The 22,975-nt window shown below is 32.1% G+C and overlaps 1 protein-coding gene and 1 long non-coding RNA gene across 3 annotated transcripts in view; one reads left to right on the forward strand and one right to left on the reverse strand.

Moving 5' to 3' along the window:
- The window catches only part of LOC140452093 (phosphatidylinositol 3-kinase regulatory subunit gamma-like), a 312,721-nt gene that overhangs the window by 192,736 nt on the left and 97,010 nt on the right, over positions 1-22,975 (forward strand). For both annotated transcript variants that reach the window (XM_072546156.1, XM_072546157.1), the window contains one exon: positions 11,894-11,997. In XM_072546156.1, coding sequence (XP_072402257.1) covers positions 11,894-11,997 — 104 coding nt within the window. The remainder of the gene's footprint in view (positions 1-11,893; positions 11,998-22,975) is intronic.
- Positions 9,540-10,739, reverse strand: LOC140452094 (uncharacterized). Its single transcript, XR_011952131.1, has 2 exons — positions 10,109-10,739; positions 9,540-10,003 (listed from the first exon to the last, which is right to left on the reverse strand). It is a non-coding gene; the product is annotated as an uncharacterized lncRNA (long non-coding RNA).

A 22,975-nucleotide genomic window follows, 5' to 3' on the forward strand; every position in this document is an offset into this window, starting at 1 on the left:
CCGGTCTATAATAAATATGTGAGGCAAATTCAATTAATGAATTTAAACTTCAAGAAATTATAATTTCTCATAATATAATATTATATATACGATTTTTTGTTTTAAAAATATTTTTTTTAATACTAAAAACTGATTTGTTAAAATTTAATATATATGGAAAGAGAAAGAAAGAAATAAAGAGTATATCGAAAAATTGTTTATAAATAATAATTGAATAATGTTTATAAATATCATTTATATATTATAATTATATTTTAAATAAAAAATAATAAAAAGGCGACGTAAGAAAAGATTTGTACATCCCGCAGTTATTAATTAAAAAGTACTGTTTATTGTTAAATCATTTTGTGTAAGTACATGAATGTAATTTTTTTTAAAAAATTTTTCCATAAGTTATTACATTAGTATACTTAAAGAAGAAAATAATCCCCCGATTATTGAAATCCATGCAGTAAAATTATCTGGACCAGTCTTAGAAATTAGCTCATTTTTCAAAAAGCTTATAAACAAATTAAATTTCGCAAAAACTATTCAACCTTTCTGGCCTATCTTTTGCACACAATTCAAACACAATCAGATCCTCAAGATCAGGTATAGTTCATCCCAAACCCTTCTTTCAGTGCGTCACAGTTTATCGAATTCTCTCTAACGCATTAAGCTAGAAGTGACAGAAAAAAAAACGTGAGTCTGTGATTATTATACATAGAACTTAGAAAATTATATATCGTTGACGGGTATTTGCATATTAAAGCGAATTCTACTTACGGATATATAATTGGTTGGAGTTTAGAATACGCTAAATAGATATCCAATCAATGATACGCATAAATATAATTTGACGCAGATGGTCTCGATAGTGACAGTACTTTGACAATGTCAACTGATAAAATGAAAATTGTCATTCCAGGATAGTATTTTCAGACATTTTACAGTGAAAATTTAATTTTGTATTTATTGTCATAAAAATATTTTAAATATGCCGAGATATACCGAGAATGAACAAAGACTAATATTAAAATTATTAAATTATTTTCAATTAGAAAAAGAGGCTGGGACAACTTTATTACCAGTTTCTGCCGTTCGTGAAGTAAGTTTTAAATTATTCTAAAAAATATTCATATTAGTAGTTTAAATACTATACATTTTAGCCATAGTGTTTGTAATAAATAATAATAAATACATAAATAAATCTAAGCTAATTAAGCACTTTCCTTGGAATGTATAGAATAGGAATTATGACAAACTGCCGTTCCAATATAATGCACAATAAAATTTTTTATACAGGACGGCACCTCTAATATGTAAATTAAAAAAAATTTAAATTCTTAAAATTTTTACTCCACATTTTCAAAAAATAACCTTTTCACATTTAGCCGATTACGATCCTTCAACTGTCAGATTTAACTAAAATTTCATGCAATAATTCTCGACATTCTTAAAATCCTATATGACGTCAAAATTAGTGACGCACTGAAAGAAGGGTTTGGGACAGACTGTACATCCATCCACCTTGCAAAGAATTGTTTCGCAAACCACCCCTTGCGAAGAAATTCTACTATAATTCTACTATAATTCTACTATATACTTATAGTAGTTGTATTTCTTTTTTCATTGAAACTATAAATACAATAATTTTTTTAATCAAAATGTTATGAATTTATTAAGCAATATTAACTTAAAAATAATATAGCGGTAACGCATTTGTAAAGCGGTAACGATTAATTTTATTTGTGGTGCTAATTAGGGTGATTTTAACGATGCTTTTACGAAAAAAAAGGAGAAACTTTATTTTGAGCGTAACTCGCTTTGCGTAACAACACTTTTGATGACTTTTCAGTGTGACGTTTTCAAAAAGTATTTCACTTTTTGGTTATTTCACGGTGAAATATTCGATTTGAAATTTGACAAATAAGAACCTACTTTTCATGAGCTAAAACCTCTGTTTCTACTCAAAAATGGAAAAATTCTCAATTGAAAATGTTCCATTGCAACCTATTTATTTATTTATTATTGTTTATTTATTAAACAATTTTTAAACCAATTGTAAAAAAGTCAGTGTAAAATATCCGTAAACAACGGATATTTTAACTTCGAAATTTTAACATTGGAAACATATTGTTTATTTCTTACCCACAAACTGAATGTTATTTTAGTAGAGAGAATATGATGCTACAATATTACAGTAAAAAGTTTAATCAAAGTTTACCGCGAGAACCTGCTTATTATAAACGAAAGAATAAATTGGTTTCATTTTTTATTTGTTAAATCATTGTTATAAATAAAAAATTTTCTTTGGTAAACTTTGGGCAAACTTTTTACTGTAATGTTGTGGCATCATATTCTTTCCATTAAAATAAAATTCAGCTTGTGGGCCAGAAATAAACAACGTGTTTCGAACGTTAAAGTTTAGACCTTCTTCAAGTCTACATATCCCGAAACGCAACGGTATATCAATTTGTTTATGGATATTTTAAACTGAATTATGCCATATAAAATAGAAATGGACTTGCATATTTTAAAACTAATGGATTTAAGCTTTTATCTCATATATTTTTTTTTTAAATTCGATGTTCAAGCTATTGAAAAATGGCGTTTTTAATTGTTTATTTGCATTTTGCATTTAAAGTAAGTATTTTACGAAAAAAAAACAAGAATAACTTTCCTCTTAGAATAATTCAAAATTATTAAAAAAAAAAAGTAATTTCAAAGCAAGAAATATTTTTTACAATTTGTTTGAGAATTGTTAAATAAATAAATAAATAATAATAAATAAATACATAGGTGTCGCAATGGAAAATTTTCTATTGAGAAAATTTTTCCATTGAGAAAAAAGTTTTATTTGAGATTTTTTATTTCTAAAGCAACATCTACGTAGAAATAATTGAATAGGGTAATTTTTTTATAAAATCTATTATAAACAAATTATTTACGACGTTTATTCAAATATTAATCATAAATATTTATGTTTTACAATAAAAATTATCACAAATAATACAAAACATTAAAAAAAGTTGTTTAAACAAATTAGATGGTTTATTTAACAATTTATTTACTATTACAATAATACATAGTCGTACTGTAAGCAGAATTATATAAAAAAAGAAACACCGAAATACATAAACAAGAACCAGAGATACAGTTAACAGCTCCTTCCCCCTCCAGCCGCTGCCGCGAGTTTCAAAGCCGGTCATTTTGAGGACCACATCTTGAAGCTTTGTGGACGATTTAATTAAAAGGCAATCTTTTCCGTATTTTGCACATTAAAACTTTACAGTATGTTCTTTTAAATGACGCTAATTAGGTCTCTTAATTGATATGAACAAAGCTGCTGTCAATTAAAAAAAAGGACTCACCTCGTCCCAAATTGTCCTAGAACAACATTTTCTTCTTTAAATTTGTAGAAAAATGCAAGTTTTTCAAATATAAAAAAATAATTTTTTTTGCAGGCAATAGTTTTAAAGTTATCGTAATTGTTTAAATAAGCAAAAAATCGATGTATTTTTGTAAAACGATTCTACAATATTTAAAATCCTTTTTCTTCATTTTTTTTTTTAATAATGTTAATGGAATAATCCTTCTTTCATTAGCTATACATAGAATTACAGTAACTTCATCATTTTATTTTTTTTTTATTTAGAAAATCGCATCGACCAAATGGCCATTAGCGAAAAATTAGTGGAAAACATTAGGTACAATTACTTCAATACAATTTGGTTTATTAAATATTGTGGTACTTATTAATGTCTTTCAAGAAATTCAGAGTATTGTTAAAGTTACAGTCTGCACCTAGAGCTTCTATAAGTGTTCCTGGTATCTTGTTATTGCTTCGTTGTTGATTGTAGAGGGGACATTCACATAGTAGGTGCATTATTGTTAGTGTCGTATTACACGTTTCACATCGCGGCGGTTCGCACTTTTTAATTAAGTAATCATGCGTTAACCTAGTATGTCCGAGTCTGAGGCGCGTTACTATTATTTCTTGGCTTCTTGACTTAGGTAACACATTCCATGCCTCTATGCTGGGTTTCACTTGTTTTAATTTTGAATTCGACATATTCCATTTATTTTTCCACGCACTTAAGATTGATTTTTTTTATATAAGCTTTTATATCCGTTGATACTGATGTGTTTACGATCTCGGAAACGTCACTCACTATCGCGTCTTTCGCACTATGGTCAGCAGTTTCGTTGCCTTTTATTCCTATATGGGATGGGATCCAGATGAAATTTATCTCATTATGATTGATATAAGCCTGAAGAAGGACTGTTTTAATTTTTTTTAAAAGCGGGTTTTTTGGATACAGTTGTCGGATGCTTTGTATGGCACTAAGTGAGTCTGTTAAAATAATATATTTGGAGTTTGTTGTCAGATTGATTAGTTCTATGGTGCGATAGAGAGCATACATTTCAGCTGTATAGATAGTACTAACATTAGGTAGTTTGAATTTAAGAACCTTCTCTGGAGTTACTACAGACGCTCCCACACCTTCGGATGATTTTGAACCATCAGTGTATATCTGGGTATGATTTTTATAACGACTAATGATTTTTATAAAATGGGAAATAATTAGATCAGGATTAGTGGAGTTTTTATCAAATGACGTAAGTTCTAAGTTACATGATGGTATGTTTTGAATCCAAGGTGGATTATGATCATATGTGTATGGAAGACATTCAGGTATGACAATATCAAACAGATGCAAATGGTCTTTTATTCTTTTATAGAAAGGTTTATTAGAACGGTGATTTGCATTAAGGTTTGGGTAATTATCGGTAAAAGTATTTCTATAGACAGGATTTTTTGCATTATCTTTAATTTTTGTTGCATATGTTAGACTAAGGTAAGGTCTTCTATCATTTAACGACAATTCATTTGCTTCGCAAAGTAAACTTTCAATCGGTGTTGTACAAAAGGGTCCCAGGCATATTCTGAGTGCTGTGTTATGAATAGTATCGAGCTTTTTAAGTACTGATTTCGATGCTGAGTCGTAAGCTATAGCCGCGTAGTCTAGCTGTGATCGTATCATAGTTCTGTATATAATTAGCAATGTACTCCTGTCTGAACCCCAATTCTTGTGTGCTAGAATTTTTAGTAAATTTAATCTTCTGTAACATTTACATGCTAGATTATTGATATGTTCTTTCCAATTCAACTTTCTGTCAAAAGTAACTCCTAGCAATTTTAGCGAATCTTTTTGTTGTAGCGATTGGTTGTATAGATATAATGAGATTGGTGTACTGAGTTTGTTTTTAGAAAATACTATATATTTAGTTTTAGTTGTTGAAAAGATAAATCCAGTTTCCTTTGACCATTTGTCAATATCTAACAAGAAACCCTGTGCAAGTTGTGAGAGGTTGTTTAAGTTTTTGCTTTGACCAAATATTACGAGATCGTCAGCATATAAGCGGCCTTTAAGAGGAAGTTTTAAATTTCGTAGAACATCATTTATGGCAATTATAAATAGCGTAGGACTTATAACAGATCCCTGAGGAATTCCATTTTCCAATTCCACTTTTGACGACAAATTACCATTTACTCTAACTTGGATATATCTTTTATATAAGAAGTTTTTTATAAATGCAAGGCAATGTCCTTTGATTTCTAAATCGTACAGTAATCTGATGATACGGTGGCGCCAAGCTGTATCAAAGGCTCTTTCAATGTCGAAGAATATTCCAATACATTTTTGATTAAGGGAGAAGGCTTCATGTACACTGCTTTCTAGGTCTATAATATTGTCTAGAGTTGATCTATTTTGTCGGAAACCACTTTGTTCTGGAATAATAATATTTCGATCTTCAAGTGTCCAGAGGAGACGACGGTTGACCATTTTTTCTAACAGTTTGCATGCAGTACATGTTAGCGAAATTGGTCTATAAGACTCAGGATCTGTTTTGGGACATTTTGGTTTTAATATAGGTATTATAATAGAATCTCTCCATGCTGTTGGAAATTTCTGTTCTGTCCAAATAATATTAAATATGTTAAGAAGATGATTGTGTGCATTCTCAGGTAAATGCTTAAGAAAAACCATTGGGATGTTATCTGGACCCTCACTAGTCTCTTTAAATGAGTTTAATGCATCTTTGTATTCATTTATATTAAATTTGGTGTTTAAAGCATCTGTGTCATCTACAAACGGTATAATTACATTGCATTCTTCGTTCTGTTTAAAGTTGATAAAATTAATATTATAATTGCTTGTATTAGATCTATTTTTATACGTATTAGCAAATTCTTCTGCTATTTCTAGGTCATCTGTGATTATTTTATTATCTTTCTTTAGTTGAGTGATTTTGTTATAAGCCGGTATTCCAGATATTTTTTTGACATTCTTCCACATTTCAGACATAGGGGTCCTACTGTTTATACTGGACACAAATTGAGCCCACGAATTTCTTTTTGAAGTTTTTACTACTAACTGAGCTTTAGCTTTAAGTTTTTGAAATTCTATTTTATTGTTAAGTGTTTTATGTCTTTTGTATTTGTTAAAGGCTTTTTTGGAAGCTTCGATCGATGTCTTACATTGTTCATTCCACCAAGGGACTGGTTTATGTTTTGTAATAGGTGCAGTTTTCTTAATGGTTTCCTCGGCTGCTTTTAATATGATGCTGAAGAAGGTTTCGATGTCTGTGTCAATACTGTTGGATATTTTACAGTTTGTGACATGTTTTTCTATGATATCTTCAAATAATGTCCAATTTGCTTCCTTCGTTTTCCACCTAGGGGCGTGCTTTCCATTTTTGGGCTTGAACAAGTTATTGGTGATTATTATTGGGTAATGGTCACTGTTATAAGTGTAGTCTAATCTGTTCCATGTCATTAATGCAGAGAAGTTATTATCCGCTATCGTTAAGTCCAAGGGCGTTGATTCGCCTGTTTGTATATTGAATCTTGTAGGGCGTCCATCATTCAACAGTGATAAGTTATACCGATCTATTAATTCCTCAATAATAAGTCCTCTTTTGTCGTCATATGTAGAGCCCCAAATACTGTTGTAAGCATTAAAATCACCTGTTAAAATACGCGGAGAAGGTATTTGTTTCACGAGGTTAAAAAGGTCCTGTTTATCAATTGGTTGTCCTGGGGGTAAGTAAATCGTGCAAATATGTATTTTTGTGGTCCCTTCTAGAGAAACTTCATCATTTTCTTACTTTCAAAAAAATTTAATTTGGGATAAACAAATAAAATAACTTTTAAACAATTTGACCGATCGCTTTGAAATTTTGATTTATGCACTATAAGATCCATCATTCTGTGTAATATGAAGGTTCATTTTTAAGTAAGTTATTAACATTTATAAAAAACAGAAATTTCTGACCTATTTTGCAAGTTTCTAAGCAACAAATAAGGATAAAACATTTAAAAAAACACCATTCTGAAGTTTTTCTATGGCTTATAAATTTAGTACTCTTAATTTGTTTCAAACACTTACTTCACTTTTTACGGATAGACGAAAAAAGTGAACATTTACCGTTTTTTGACCCTACTTGGTTAATAACTAATTAAGTCCGAAAAAATCGACTGCAGGAAACATATACATAGGTTCTTGTTATAGAGGTCCATACTACGCAAAACAACTATTCGTTATCCTAATATTACAAGGTTGTATGTAACAATATTGCTAATTTGAGAAAAATCGATTTAAAAAAATGAGCTTTCATAAAAATCAAATGGTTTTATATATTTTAAATTTGAATTTAAATTAAAAATGTACATATGTATTAAAGGTGATTTAAAGAAAAAATTAACAAAAAATTGGTTTTTGTATTAGAAGAAAAGGTAATTGAAAAAAAAACATAGAACCTTGATATAGCAAGAAAATTTTACTTATTTAAAAAATTAACATAGAACTTTGTTAACTACAAAAAAAAACAAATTAAATCTTATTTTTGGAGGAAAATACACTCGTAGTATTTCTTATCAACTTCAGGGATATACTTGAACGTAGATTTTAGGGCATCTATCTTATTTGGGGGAAGTACAACAGCCTTATCACATTTTTTTAATTGAAGCGGAATGAGTGGTTCTGTTTCGGTTTTAACATGACCTTTTCGTAATTTTCTTTGATGTAAATTTACAGTTTTTAGCTCTTTGGTTGGATCAAAAGTATCTTTATACTTCAGTTCAAAAAAAGATTTAGAAAATTCTAATGCTACTAAAGAAAATGGTACAGCGTTGTAGTTCAGTTGGCTGGAAAAAGACTGAAAATCTATAAAATGTTCTTGTTTCATTTGAATTATTGTATATGGATTTTGTCGGTTTACTTTTAAAAGGTAGCGCAGAAGTGATATAGGAGAATAATATTCTACTTTATTCAACGTTCTTTCAATTGCACTGTGGATTGCATCGACCTCTTGAATACAAACATGTCCTGGAACAGAAAATTTCATGGAAATATTGTGCACATTCTGATGTTTTTGAATTAGGTAACTGAGAGCATAACTCATAAGACTGTTTCGATTCTGTGGAACGCAGCTATCGCTCCACAAAATGATTTTTGTAAACTCTGGATGGTCCTCCAACACTTTTCCTACTATTTTATAAACTGCGCTTGCAATGTCATTTCCCTTTCTTCCATGTAAAGCTTCTGTCCACACGGCACAATACACCTTTTTCCCAACCGAAAGGTGACCGGTCATATTGTACACATTTAATTTGCTCTTATAAAAGAAATTTTTTATGTCTGCTTTTGGACATGTCAAAACATTTTCCAGATCAAAACATAATAAAGGTATTCCGCTTTCTTTATCTCTTTGTTTTTCTTCTCTCATATACTCTTTCTCTTTGAAATGATCAGTATATCTTCGTTGTGATTCTTCGTCTTCCCTCTTCTCCATTTTCTTAATTTTATTTCTTCGCAGGTATCACATCTATCTTTTCTTGGTTTGTGAAAAGCTATATTAAAATAGTTGCAAAATATTTTTCTGTAGACAGCAAAAGAAACTGGATTTTTTTTGCATTCTCCAGCAAAATCCAAATAAAGCTCATACAATTTTTTGATACTTAATCCGCTTTCTAAATACTCTTTATTAGTTTTTTTGCGACAGTAATGGGATTCCACTCTTGGAATCATGTTAATGTGCTCCTTGACCAAGTTACTATCTTCGAGTGATGTTACCCGTTTTTGATGTTTGCCTTGTTTACTTTCGGGTAAGGCTTTGGTGGAAGTTTTATTGTTGTGCACCGTATAAATTGGTTTCTGGCTTATGCATAAAGTCCCAGTGTAAAAAGCCTTGCAAACTTGGATCTTTTGATTATTTATCTCAAAATAAAACCTAAAACTTTTGCTTTTTCTCGAATTTTCTGGATTTTTGCCTTTTCTTCGTCTCCAAGGAGTCTCAGCTTCTGTGGTATGCAAAATATAGTTTTTCTTTTCGATGGCTGAGAGTAAATAATAGTTTTTAAAAATTTCCTTCCTTTGTTCGTCGCTAATTTGACGCGAGCACTCCATTCTGCACTTTTGTACACAATCTTTTTTATTCCTAATCTTTCTAGCAGGTACTACCTTTTTTCGAGAAGAAATATACTCTAGACCTTGATCAAATAAAGATTTTCTTTTGTTACATGTCCATTCAGAAGTGTTTTTCTGTCGTTTTCTAGTAAATATCTTTTTATCTTTTATTATATTATGAGTTGCTTCTTCTAGTAAAATTTCTTCGGAAATATGTCCAATATTATTTGTATCATCGAAATCAGAATGGTCTGGTTCTAGAATCTTAATTTTGTTATCTTCTGAAGACGGGATTTTCTTGGTGAATTCTGGAACTAAAGTTGTAGAACTGCTAGGTACATTTCTAAAATAAAAATAAAAAAAAATGTTTTCGCGATTTAGTTAAACAAAATAATTGTCAAAAATATTACCTATTTAAGTTAGACTGCAAGTCACCAGAACCAGAGTTAGATGCATTTTTAATCTTAATATTGCTAACAACTATGATTGGGGCCTTTTTATTCTTTGGAGTGTGAATGATTGAGGTGGAAGACGAACTAGGAGCTTTTCTAAAACAAATTAGTTTTTAAATAGTAACAACAAGCTAAATTATAAAAAGAAATTAATAAAATGTTACGTTGTTTAATTTTTTTTGTTTAGCAAATCATGCCTACCTGCTTGAATCCGTTTCTGAGTTAGTTTCGTCATCACTTTCGCTGCTACTTCTTGACACGGGAATATTAATAACACGTCCACGAATTTTAAGTCTGAAACAAAGAACTTTTTGTAAAAAAAGAAATAAAAAATAAAAACCTAACCTCACAATATAAGATATAGAAAAATCTTACCTGCATTCTTTCATCTTCGATGATTTTTGAACTGTTAATACGTAATCCTCATCATCATCAGAGTCTTGGACATAGTCATCACTTAAATTACTCATTTTTTTTAATTCTAGACACAAATAACACTCTCGAAAACGCTTGCGATTTGTATTATAAATACAGGAACATAACCTCACTTTTACAAAAAATACAATAACAAGGTTGTATGTTACAACATAGAACCATGTAATATTTAGATTTTAATCAAATTTTAAATTCCAAAGTTCTATGTTTACCATAGAACTTTGCTATTCATATAAAGCATAATTTTGTACATACACCCTTGGTTTTTTTAATATTACCAGAGTTGTATGTGAGCAAACTAATTTCCATACAAATTGTGATGTAGTGCTAGTCACATAGAACTTTGTAATATTGAAAACTTAATTTAGTAAAAAATGTTACATAGAACCTTGTAATATTAGGGTAACGTATTGTTTGCCTGGCCGGGTCAGTGTCACGAAAAAATCTTATTTCCCTGGTCCAATTCAAGTATCTGCTTTTTTTTGAGATTGCAAGCTCCATTTTAATTATTTGACGGCACAAAATGCTTAGTAATTATATAGATGTAGTTACATTTAATACATTAGTACCTTTATTTAAAAAAAGTATGTATAAAATATAAAAAATGTCCTATTTGTATTTTTAAATAAAAAAAGTGAAACATTTTGTTAAGTATTGATAAGTTCTAATTGTTAAAAAAACAAAAATCAAGAAAAACCAGTTAAATTAGTTCGTTTTGCTATAGTTTTTTGAAATTACTTTTGATAAGTTTTTATAAACGATTAATTTTTAGTACTTTTAAAGAAACGTTTTATAAGTACAAATAAAGTAAGAGATATAATTTTAAGGGATTTAGTACACCTTGAAATCATACATTAGTTTTTAAGTAAGAGAAAGAGAGAGCACAAGAGGTTTGGATTGAAAGACCGGTTTTATATAAAATAATGACGTGAGGCTATCTGCCTCTTGGGAACAAATGTCGGCGAAGTGCGGACTGCGGGGCGCGCGGCTGTATCCACAGCATGATGCTTAGCGTCTAGTACGCATGTCTCATATTCTGTTAGTTCGTAACGCGAGTTAGGCCAGTTCCGAGTGCCGTGTTGCCTACCACCCGGTAGTCTGAAGTGTGAAGCTGTGGAGTGTAGACGTGAATGTGGATTGAGAGTTTGTTGAGTATTAAAACTTAAAATAAATGAAAAATAAAGATGAGTGTAAACGAAGGAAGCGGAGACAGCGAACCTGGTATTAGCAAGATGACAAAAAAGCCACAAGAACCCAAATTCTCGAATATTATACCCGTAGACACCGAAAACTATATGTTACGAGGAATTGGCCGGCCGGCTCCTATGACTATTGTTTCATCTGAAAGTTCTTCTTCTGATGGAGAATCAAGCCATCAGGAATCATCTGCCATGGGACAGAACAGCAAAATTCGTGAAAAGGATCTCTTTGCGGGATTTGGCCCTTCTGAAGATAGTTTAGAATATTGCGCTCGAATCCTTTCGTTCCACAATCTCTTGTGCTCTTGTGAGATGACCTGTTGTTGTAATTGTGGTTTTTCATGTTCTCCAGATTGTCACGCTTGCTTCCACAACTTCTGCCTGAAATTTTGCAACCAGCATTTGTGCCAGAAGGACACCGATGCTCTTCCACCAGTTACCCTAGATTACGACAAGGTAAGTTTTTTTTGTTGTTAAATTATATATTGCGATGATTTTCTAATGGCACATATATTATAACTAACCGGTCTTTGCAAAAACTACTTCATCCACAATTTTTCACTTAAATATACCTAACGGTTTAATTTACATTTTTCGTTCTCAAAGAAAATATATATTCTGGCTTGTCAAATAGAAACTTAAAGAGGTAATATTTAGGTAATTTGACCTTATTTTTAGTTATACATAAGCATTTTTCTTTGTTCGTTCATTTTACATATTAACTACCAATTAATAGCGAAAACTCATAGGGGTAGTACGTAAAAATGACATGATTTTATTTACTACCTATCGCCAACGAATTAAGTTGTATTGCCTAAGTAATACATCAAAATAAATCGAAAGAAACGTAAGGGTAGTTTTAGTCTGTCCGCCATCTTGCCCTTTTTTAAAAAAACCTTTTGTTTATATTCTATTCCCCTCTGTTTCTTGATTTGCACTTTTGCTTTCGTTGATTTTGTTGTAGACAAATAATAGGAAACATAAGCAGCTAGAAAATGCCGTTAAATAATCCCTTTCCCAATTACAGAAATCTTTTGTTTGCTGTTAGGGTGGAAATCGAAAGTTACATGCCAACCCCGGTCGTTCACTAACAGCTGATGTCGAGGTTATATAATTTTGTTGTCGAATTTGTGTTGGTTTAGTTCCCTGTAGATTCCCTGTTTAATATTTGTAATCCTAGTAAATGACATTAAGAAAATATTTAAGTACTTTACTTATATAAACATCTTTATCAGTCAATACTATACCTAGTTCCAGACGATCTTTTGTTGCGTATTTATTTATATGAAGGGGTGTTACCGCAAAAATTCCTTTCACTTTCATAAGTAATGTCGTTGTCTTTTGGAACTAATATAGAAAAACTCTGCGTATTAAGAGAGAATCAACGGATTTACGTAAAATATTGTAAAATCTCGCCGAGTTTTTCCAAATACACGATCTTCACTAATGCATTAGTTAATTATTCTTTAATTATCTCTGTAGCACTTTGTATAGAAATCTTTGTACCAAACCTGTCATTTACTTAAACTTCATCAAAATGACATGTAGTTCTGAAAGTCTTTTTAGGTCACATTTTTATATTATGTAGTTTTTTAAAAGGAATAATTCACAATTTTAATCGAAAATACATTATATTTGACGATTTCAGAGGTAAACATTTGTCTTGTTTTCTTAGAGTTTTAAGTTACTTTCCCTTGTTAAAGACCTTTCTTCTTTAACAATTCTTTGCTGTTGATATCTTCACCTCAAAAGTAGAAAAGTCAGCAATTTTCTTGTAGGGAGTGTACAAGATTTATCCTGGCTTAAAACTTGTTTCACCGGTGTGTACCCGCCTCATGTCAAGAATTTTCTCTTTGCAAAGGACAAGTATGGGAATTTCTTCCTTCATTTCGTATTTCCTGCACAAAATTCACCCGATCCATATTGTAGACGTGCTTCCCCAGTTTCACTGACAATATTTATTTAAAGGCCATCTTGATGGTCTTCAGTTCTTGTCTGCTAAGATTCGTTGGCTAAAAATTTTCTTTATATGTGCTATAGAAGCTCATCATTTATTGCTATTTTTCTTTTGGAACAAATACACAAAAACTGACATTAAAAGATAAATTACTGGATTTGCTGTTTTACTTTCTGTAAATATATGATCTTTCGTTTTTTAGTGTGATTATTTTTTGTCAATAGACTACTCAGGTAGGAAAAAAACTGATCTGGGTTTTACCAAGAGTATTTTTTAACAAAATTTTAAAATGTAATATGATTTTACTGTATAAGATTTTATAATGGTACTGGTTGCCTTTTAGTCACATCTGACTGGTCTTTTGAGTTGCAGATCTGTTATTTTCTTTGATTTATGGGGGTAAATTATTAATAATAATGATAATAAAGAACAAAAAAGCATGCACAGAAAAAATTACATAGGTAAGGAAAAAGGGGGAAATCTTCTGTTGATGTACTGATATCATTTCAACATGAACATATATTATAGGGTGTGATCTAAAATTTTTATTTTTCTTGACTTTTGCCGAGGCATCATCAAAGGGTGATTTCAGACGATCTCAGCTGCCGACTTAAGCACAAAACCTGTCTTTAGTGCTAGTAGCTTTGTGGTTGTAACCACCGACTTACACCCAGCAGACAAAAACCGCCTGAATGCATTTGTCTGAACATTTCATTTCATGTTTATATGAATACTACTATAAATAAATATTCTCGTTCAGTACCAAACTGTACTTCCATTATTTCATTGTAAATCCATTTTTTATACCAGTCGAAATGTTTAATTAAAAACTTAAAATAAAACTCTATTGCGTACCACGCATGCCTAAGCAACCGCTGAGCTCATCCAGCGGAAAGAACATGCTCATGTCCGAAGATCAAAGAGATCACGTCTCGTGTAGAACGTCCTCCATGGATAAGATACTAATTATTGGTGTCTGACTCTTCTGTGCCTTGCTGGTTTATTTTCATCGAAGTTCGTTAAAGTTCTTTGACGAATTTGACTTTTATTCGGAATGGTTACTTAGTTTGTTGAAAGTTACACACGCCTTTTCATTTATTTTATTTAGGATCCTTACTTCTTTGGTTTCTTTGTATACAAACCTTTCGGAAAAATACGTGCGGATGTTCATAGCCTCCTTTGTAATATGGTTGTGGGGTATTTGGACCTTCTTCCTGTTGTTTTTAAAGGTTTGGCCCCAAGCTACTGACCCATATGTTAGGGCTGGTATTATGATGTTGTTTACCATTCTTAACTTCGTTTTCAGGCCTAACTTGCTATTTCTTCCGATAAGAGGTCTTAATGTGCTTCTCCTTTCTTTGGGTGATAGCTCTGTTGACATGTGATGTGTGTGTCATTATTTTGTATATTAGCACTCTCAAAAGTATTTTGTCAGGTTGGGTCATTTTATTTGTGTGTTGAACATACCGAATTGACGGTCTGGACTTACCGTCAGATCTTTTTCGGAACATTACTGCGTGTGACTTATCTGGTAAACTGAAATTTTCCACTGAACGCACCAATCTTACAACTGATTTAGCGCATGTTGTAGGCATCTTTTTGCTAGGCTTGGATCCAGACTTCTCGTGGCTATTGCTGTGTCATCAGCAAACTTAAATAGACAGAGCATGGTTCGCGGGGCGGTTGGTGTGTATGGTCTACAGAAAGGGTAACAGTACTCCTCCCGGCGGCACTCCAGCCTTAATTATTCCGACTTCAGATATGTCATTGCCTTGTTTTATCCAAGTTGGCTCATTTTGTGGATGAGTCTTCGTGCCACATTTTGTCAAATGCCTCACTGGCCTCTAATAATGCAGTAGTAGTGTATTTCTTCGGGTTGAATCTTTTTGTGATGTATTCGGTCAACCTCAGTACTTGTAGGTCTCTGGAGTATTGATTTCCGAGAAACCTTATTGTGCTTCTGGTATCGTACCTATTGTTTCAGACTCTTCTTTTAACCTAGCTAGTATTACCCTCTGCAACGTTGCCTTTTTGAAAATGATACAGAGAAAACAATGAAAAATGACCCAAACATTTCGTTCGTCACTAATTTCGAGGTGTCATCTTCGTTTGACAATTTGTATTTTCTTTCCGCGTTTAAGGTCAAATATTTTGTAAAACCCTCGTATGAAATTAACATACAATTTTGTTGTAGTTTTTTGAACTTACATTAGTTAATGGAAATTTTATTGGTTCCACATAATTAAGTAAAATCAGAACCCCCAGCTATATACACATGTTCTGTATCACGAAGTGTAAGTTGAGGTCCATATATTCTATATTGCATAGAAAATGTGAATAGTAAGTGTAAACCAGCGTTTTAATAAAATGACCTTGACTAGCAACGATGTTGTGTGAAGCCAGTTAAAAATTTGTCACTGTTGCCACTGCGGAAACAAATAAATTTAAGACTAAACTTTCTACGATTTTCTGGAATGGCTAAATCATTAAGCCCTTTTATAACTTTTATGTAGACTCATATACTAATTAATAGCCAGAATCTGTAAAAGATAAGCTACTTTCGATCACAGGTTTATCTGTTTTTTTTTTTAAATAAATTGCCATTTGGTCCAATTCGTGGACCTGAAAATGATACCGGGAAGTTATGTCTTTGATGTTACTCACTTCTACTTCTACACTACTCTCCTTAAAACTATCTTTATTCATTGCCTATGAATAAAGCACATTTCAATGATAACAATTATTGTAGTCGGCATTTATAAGCTTTTATTCTTGTATAAGTATATACTTTCAGCTACAAAAACCTAACAGCATGGGTACCTTTTTTGGACCTTATGTGCATATATCTTTGACATATCAGTCACTATTAATTAAAAAGATACAAAAAATAAATAAAATTCAGTTGCCATTACCAAAAAATCGAATCCCTACTCAAAACAAAGTATAGGAGTCATAAAAGCCCTAGCGCAATATCGACCGACAACGAAAACCAAGCGTAGAAGTTCAATTTTGGAGAAAATCTACAGGAAAGTCAATACGAGACAGAAATCAGAGGTTTCAAGAAAGTCTACAATAATTCCTTGAGAACATTTTAAAAGAGGACGACCAAGAAGAACCTGGATGTAAGAAACTCGGTCGGATATACCAGAAAGCACCTTATCCATCTCCAATTTCAGTGTCAAGTTCCTTTTTTTATATTGTCCCGCCAACCTATGCGTAGGCGTCCTCTCTTCCTTTTCTTATGAGGAATTTATTTCATTATCTTCGGATTCCATCTGCCTTCTGCCATCCTCTTTATATTTACAAACCAATTAAATGTCTCTAGTTTCCCTTTTCATTGGTTCTTCTATTAACACTGGTATAATAAGGCGCTGACCTAAACTAATAATAGTAGATAAAATCCACAGTTTTATGTTTGTATTAATGATAAATTAAGGATATTTTTACCTGTCCATAATTAGTTTAAATACAGTGTAAATATCATATTTACATTTCAAATAAACTCCTTAATTTGTGCGTTAGGTTTAAAAATAGCCGGTTACCAATTTTGCATCTCCTTGTATTCAATTTTAGGTTACTATAAAGTAAAAAATTGTAAATTGTTGTTGGGAGTCAATAACATTTTATATAATTATTGTTTATATTTAGTTAATTATACATCCTGCGAATTATATACAATGAATAATAATAATAAATAAAAACACCGACAGTAAAAGACCAGAACTGATTCGGAGACTTTGCTTATTATTTCAATTTTACATATTTTTGAGAATTTTATCGCACGATCTTATCGGTCCTAACAATTGAGTAGGTATTGATATAGATTAATAATGATAATCAATGTTTCTTCCTGACTATTTGTTCGATCAATAAAGTGAAGTAATGACATGCATGTGGGGTATGTCAGTGAGTGTGTATACATATTCTTCTTTTTTTTCTGGAACCTGTCTGTTGTAAACCAGTCGTACTGCAGCCAGTTGGCTTATTGTACACTTTCCATTTATTGTACCACTTGTTAGTTCTCAATCGATCCTTACTGTTATGTCGAATATGGTTTCTCTTCTGGAACTGTTTTAGGTTCTCTGACACAGAGTCTGCAGCTTAAGTGTTGTCCACAGTACAAGTATTAACGCAAGTCTTTTTGGCACTCCTACGACCGTCTCCAGACCGAAGTATTTTGTAGCTGATCATCTTCTAGCAAGTTCATCAGCTCCTTCTTCCCAGTGGGTATTCCGAAATTTTTGCTTTCCATCTTAACATCTGCTTCTCTTACGTTTTCCTACCAAATTATGTTCCAGGGCCATCTTTCTTTTTGTATACAGTGCTAGCCAAATGGCCCCTCACCCATCTCATATCTTTTGAACGGTTATACTTATAATAGTGAAATTTGGAGGGAGGAAATAAACGGACGTAGGCTTCTTAACTAGTCATAACAGGTGACGTAATAGTCATAGATGACATTACACAGTCACTGTGACCAATAATTTTAAATGGAACCTTATGGCAATTGGTATCTCGTTTGAAAGGTATTAAAAATAAGTACCTGTTTAATCCCACCAATTTTGATTGGGTTAAGCTGATTTTGGGAATAAATTAAATGAATACTAACATTATAGTTTCGCATTTAATTAATAAAGATTTAAGAACCAGTTCTAATATTAAGTGTTCAAAATGTGATCAATCTATTTCCTGACAGTAATGCTTCCTATTGCTAAACTTTTGTCGTACTCTTTCAACTGTGTTGGGGTAAATTTTCCTACATTCTTCAATTTTCCGTTGTTTCAAAATGTCAATACTGTCGTGTGCTGTAGCGTAAACCTTAGATTTCAAATACCCCCGCAAAAAAATCGGATGGTGTGAGGTCGGGTGACCGAGCTGGCCTTTCTATCGAACCTGGTCGTCCAATCCACCTACCACTAGGTAACGTTTTCTGCACCATAATAGTATGCAGGAGCACCATGTTGTTGAAACTTTATTTCAAAGTTATCGCATTCATTAATTTGGATTATCTTCCAGAATTTCAAGAATTAACGGCTCAATTGCGTTTTGTAACATCTCCAGATACGCTTCACCGGTTAAGTTAGCATTGAGAAAAACAAGCCCAACTATGTGGGTTTCCCAAAATAGCTGCTCAAACATTTATTTTTTTTGAAGATTGAGTATGTTTTTCACGAAAGACGTGAGGATTTGTGACAGTCCAATTCCTCATATTGTGTGTGTTAACATTTCCATTGAGAGAAATAGTACTATCTTCACTAAAACAAATTGTTTTTATGCAATCTGGCTGTTGGTTAATTTGATTGGACATATTTACACAGAATTCTTGTCTTCGGTCGGGGTCATCATCTGAAAGTTGGTGCACAATTTTTAATCTGTATGGATGAAATTTGTTTTTAATCTACACTCGGTGTACTGATTCTACAGATAGACGCAGCTTGGGCTGTAGAAGAAGTAGGGTTCACTACCATTTTTGCAATTGTCATTTTTTTTTGTCATCATCAATTATTGTTGGTCGACTAGATCGTTCGGCATCTTGAACACCACCTGTTTCTTCAAACTTCCAAAGGATCTCCCTCAAATAAGTCCTCAATATTGGGCGACCGCTGCATGGAAATTGTTATATATATATATATATATATATATATATATATATATATATATATATATATATATATTCCAGAGCAGCAGTTTTCCCAACTGCACCATGTCATTTAAAACATTTGCTTTATGTCATACATTAACTTAATTTTCGCACTTTTGAAATTTATAATCTATTAAGTCACCATGTTGTATGAGCATAACAATAAGTCGTAAATATATGATTCTAGGAATGGAAAATTACCGAAAAAGTACCATAGTCAAAAGTGTGCATTGAAAATTTATTGCGCTTTTTATAGCTTATTGAACAATTCGAGTGAGTAGGTATTACCTTCTATTTTAAATTCAAATATCAAAAATAGCATTTTAATGACTACACTGCTCCATTGTTTGTAGTGAAACAACCAGTATATCGCAAATTGGATTTTTAATTACATTTTGTTTTCCTTTTTTTTTCTAAATACCGGTTAATATTTCTTGATAAATCAAATAATTTTGTGACATATCCTTTTTTAAACACCGTGCTGGAAAGAAATCTTTTCTATTCTATACATCTTTGGTGATTACAAACGTTGATGTTCTGTCGTTCTGATTGCTCTTTTGCCGCTCTCTGTCATGATCTATTCTGAAGCTCCTCCTTTATCTCCTATGCACCCAGATAACGTCGTCTGAGTTCCTTAAGGCGCAGAAGTTTGAGGGTATATGTATAGGTGAGTTATATATAATATATTGCTGAAGATGACGACTACATGATAAACAAATTGCTTGAAGAATACTCAAAATGGGTTCTGGAAATTGTGTATATATATACATATATATATATATATATATATATATATATATATATATATATATATATATATATATATATATATATAAACAAACGAAACGAAACAAAGGAAAAATAAAATAAAAGAAGATAGAGAACAACCTTTATTATATTTATATATTGCCTTTGGCAATAACAGATACTAAAGTTTTTCGTTGTTGAAGAAATTCTTCTTTCTTTTTAAAAAGTGATCTTTAATGATGTTCCGATATAAGTACTTTTAAAATCAATATGCACTAAGTTTCAAACCGTGGTTTACTATTTTTATTGCAGGCCCTACAGACCAAATTAATACTGCCAAGTATTTTCAGACATTAATTTTTAACGACTTTGTATTGATTGCACCACACACTATCGATCAGTTTTTCAAGGCCGTTTGCTAATCTATGTTGTATATTATCGTCGAATTTATTTCAAGACTTTTTACATCTTATCGGAAATAAATTTTGTAACTTGTTATTAAACAAATCATTATCCTCTGCCTTATTAGTAATTTTTCTTCTAAATTTATATTCAAACGTCTTCACCGCTTCCCCGAAATTTTAGTTAATTTTTTCGTCATCGTCATTAGCATCGTTAAACAAAAAGCATTTCCAACAGTTCTTTATCGTTCTATTCTCGCCCTATTTTCTCTATCGTTGCATTATTTCGTATTTTCTTTTGGTACTCAATTAACCGTATGCAAACTCTTTCTAAAGAAGCATAACGCCAGTCGCTGCGAAGATCATCACCTAAACAGCTTAATGAACCACATATTCAAACCTTTCTGAAAAGTAATTCATAATTGGATTTATAACAAATGTGAAGAGAGAACGTAAGATACTCTATTTGATTTTAAAAACTGCTTGGAAACACGAGAGGAACTTTTTGAAAATGTACCTAAGGCATGATATGAATACAGACGTTAGAGGAGACTGGTCTCGATGGAAAAGATATCAGGATGATCTATTTTCTTCATAATTTCTTATTCCCATCTCCAAACCTCTATGAACTCTTTCTATTCCCACTCTTACTGTACCAATATGTCCATTCAAATCACCTCTAATAAAACACTTTTCGTCTACAGGAATCTCGAGCATATCACAATCAAGGGCCCTTCAAAATTTTTCCTTTTCCTGTTCTTTACACCCTACCTGTGGGGCGCAAGCACATGTGATGTTCACGTTGGACACCCATTATTCCAACACTTCTTCTGGTAACCCTTACAAGATGTTTCTTCTATTCGTTGTTCAAAATAATACCTACTCTATTTCTGCCTTTGACTGTTCGACCTACTATATATTAATTTGCATCCGTCCCCAAGATCTCTCGACTTATTACCTTTCCAATGAATTTCCTGCACACAAAGTACACCAATCCTTCTCTGCATGAAATCGGCGAGCTCTCTTTCTTTACCTATCGTGCTTCCGACATTGAGAGTTGCAACTGCAACTCTCAGAACTACCTTCTTTGGCTCCTTGCGTCCTCTTAGGGGTAACCCTAGCTCACTTTTCATAGGGGTCGGGCAAAGCTGCAACTGCGCGTCGCTTATAGAAAACTCCCTAGCCTCTAATCTATTTTCCATATTTTATTTTCCATGGTTTAGCAAGGTTTTTACTACCGGATGCCCCTGGCGCGAAACCTTCTCTTTTATCCGGGCTTGGGACCGGCACCGATAGTTACAGAGCTACTCAATTCCCCCAGTAACTACCAGAGGTGGAGTTTACTGCGACATATCTGATATCAGTAGGTACAAGAATAAAATCAAAAAAATGATCCCTTCCGTACCAGAAGAAGAACTAAATAACATACATTTACTTAGATAAAACAAATAACGTAATTGACAGTTATTAAAATGTTAGTTTTATATTAAGAGGCTCGCATGCAAAAATTTAAAGAAAATGAAACCTTTCTCTTTATTTGGAACGAGAAAGAAAATCCACCCAATCAGCCGTTTTTCGTCATTTACTGTTTGTTTAAATGTTATCCAGTAAGTCACGCTTCTAGTACTAACAATAAAACTAAAACGAGGACACTAACAAGTGCATTTGCGGCAATAAATTATATCATTTTTTCCGGAACTAATATGTCACCTCTAGTTGTGTTCAACGTATTATTAAAGTGGGCTCCCTATCTTTTTTTAAGCAATAAACATGTAGGGAATAATGAGTATGTCTAGTAATATTACATATTATATATATATATATATATATATATATATATATATATATATATATATATATATATATATGTATTAGAAACTGTTTTTGAAAGGTTGATACTGTTCTAAATTATTATTTTCTTAGTTTCTTTTAATGGTTTTACCGCTTTTTTACGGTGCTTCTGCTCGTTTGATTTTCCCCATTTGTTCATCCACATCTTCGTGTTTTCTATTTGAAAAAAGTGTGCCTTGTGATTCGCAAATTGTTCCTGTTGCTTTCTATTGTTTTATGTACTCGTCTTCATAATTTCTTGCATTTTTACATGGTAATTACATCTAAAATTTGTTCTTCTCTGCTATACAACTGTATAGTATACCACAGATCTCATAGTGTTTCATTCTTTCTTAATCACTTCTATCAATCCATTTTGCTTCGTTCCGAGCTTCTATGTATATTTATTTGTTTTCCCTCGTAATCTTTTTTCTCTAGCTTTTTTTGCAAGTACTTGTGGTCATATAATATGGTCATGAATATGGTCATTTCTTTTGAGTTATCTTCATCAAGGATTCCTGGCCATTTTTCAGTAGTTCATTTTCATCTCAGGAAGTATGGCACGTAACGGAACCCAGTTTCAAAGGTTTCGAATGTCCGAGGTTGCGTTATTCCCCTTCCTTGTTTGCTTAGTTCATTCCTGGTACCACGAGAAGCTAGTAAATGAACTTATGAAAGAGCTCACATGTTGGGAAAAGGCTGATACACCTGTATGTCATCAGAAATCAGATGTTGAGTCGTTTGTAGCAGGTCGGTCTCATGGTTCAAAATAAGACATTGATTAAAATTGTTAGAGTAAGTTGAACACCATTGCCTTTGTCTTCTTGTAGTGGTTGTGGTTGTTGATTTTTTCTGAAA

Source organism: Diabrotica undecimpunctata, chromosome 10 (assembly GCF_040954645.1).
Source record: "Diabrotica undecimpunctata isolate CICGRU chromosome 10, icDiaUnde3, whole genome shotgun sequence".
NCBI classification, from domain to species: Eukaryota; Metazoa; Arthropoda; class Insecta; order Coleoptera; family Chrysomelidae; genus Diabrotica; species Diabrotica undecimpunctata.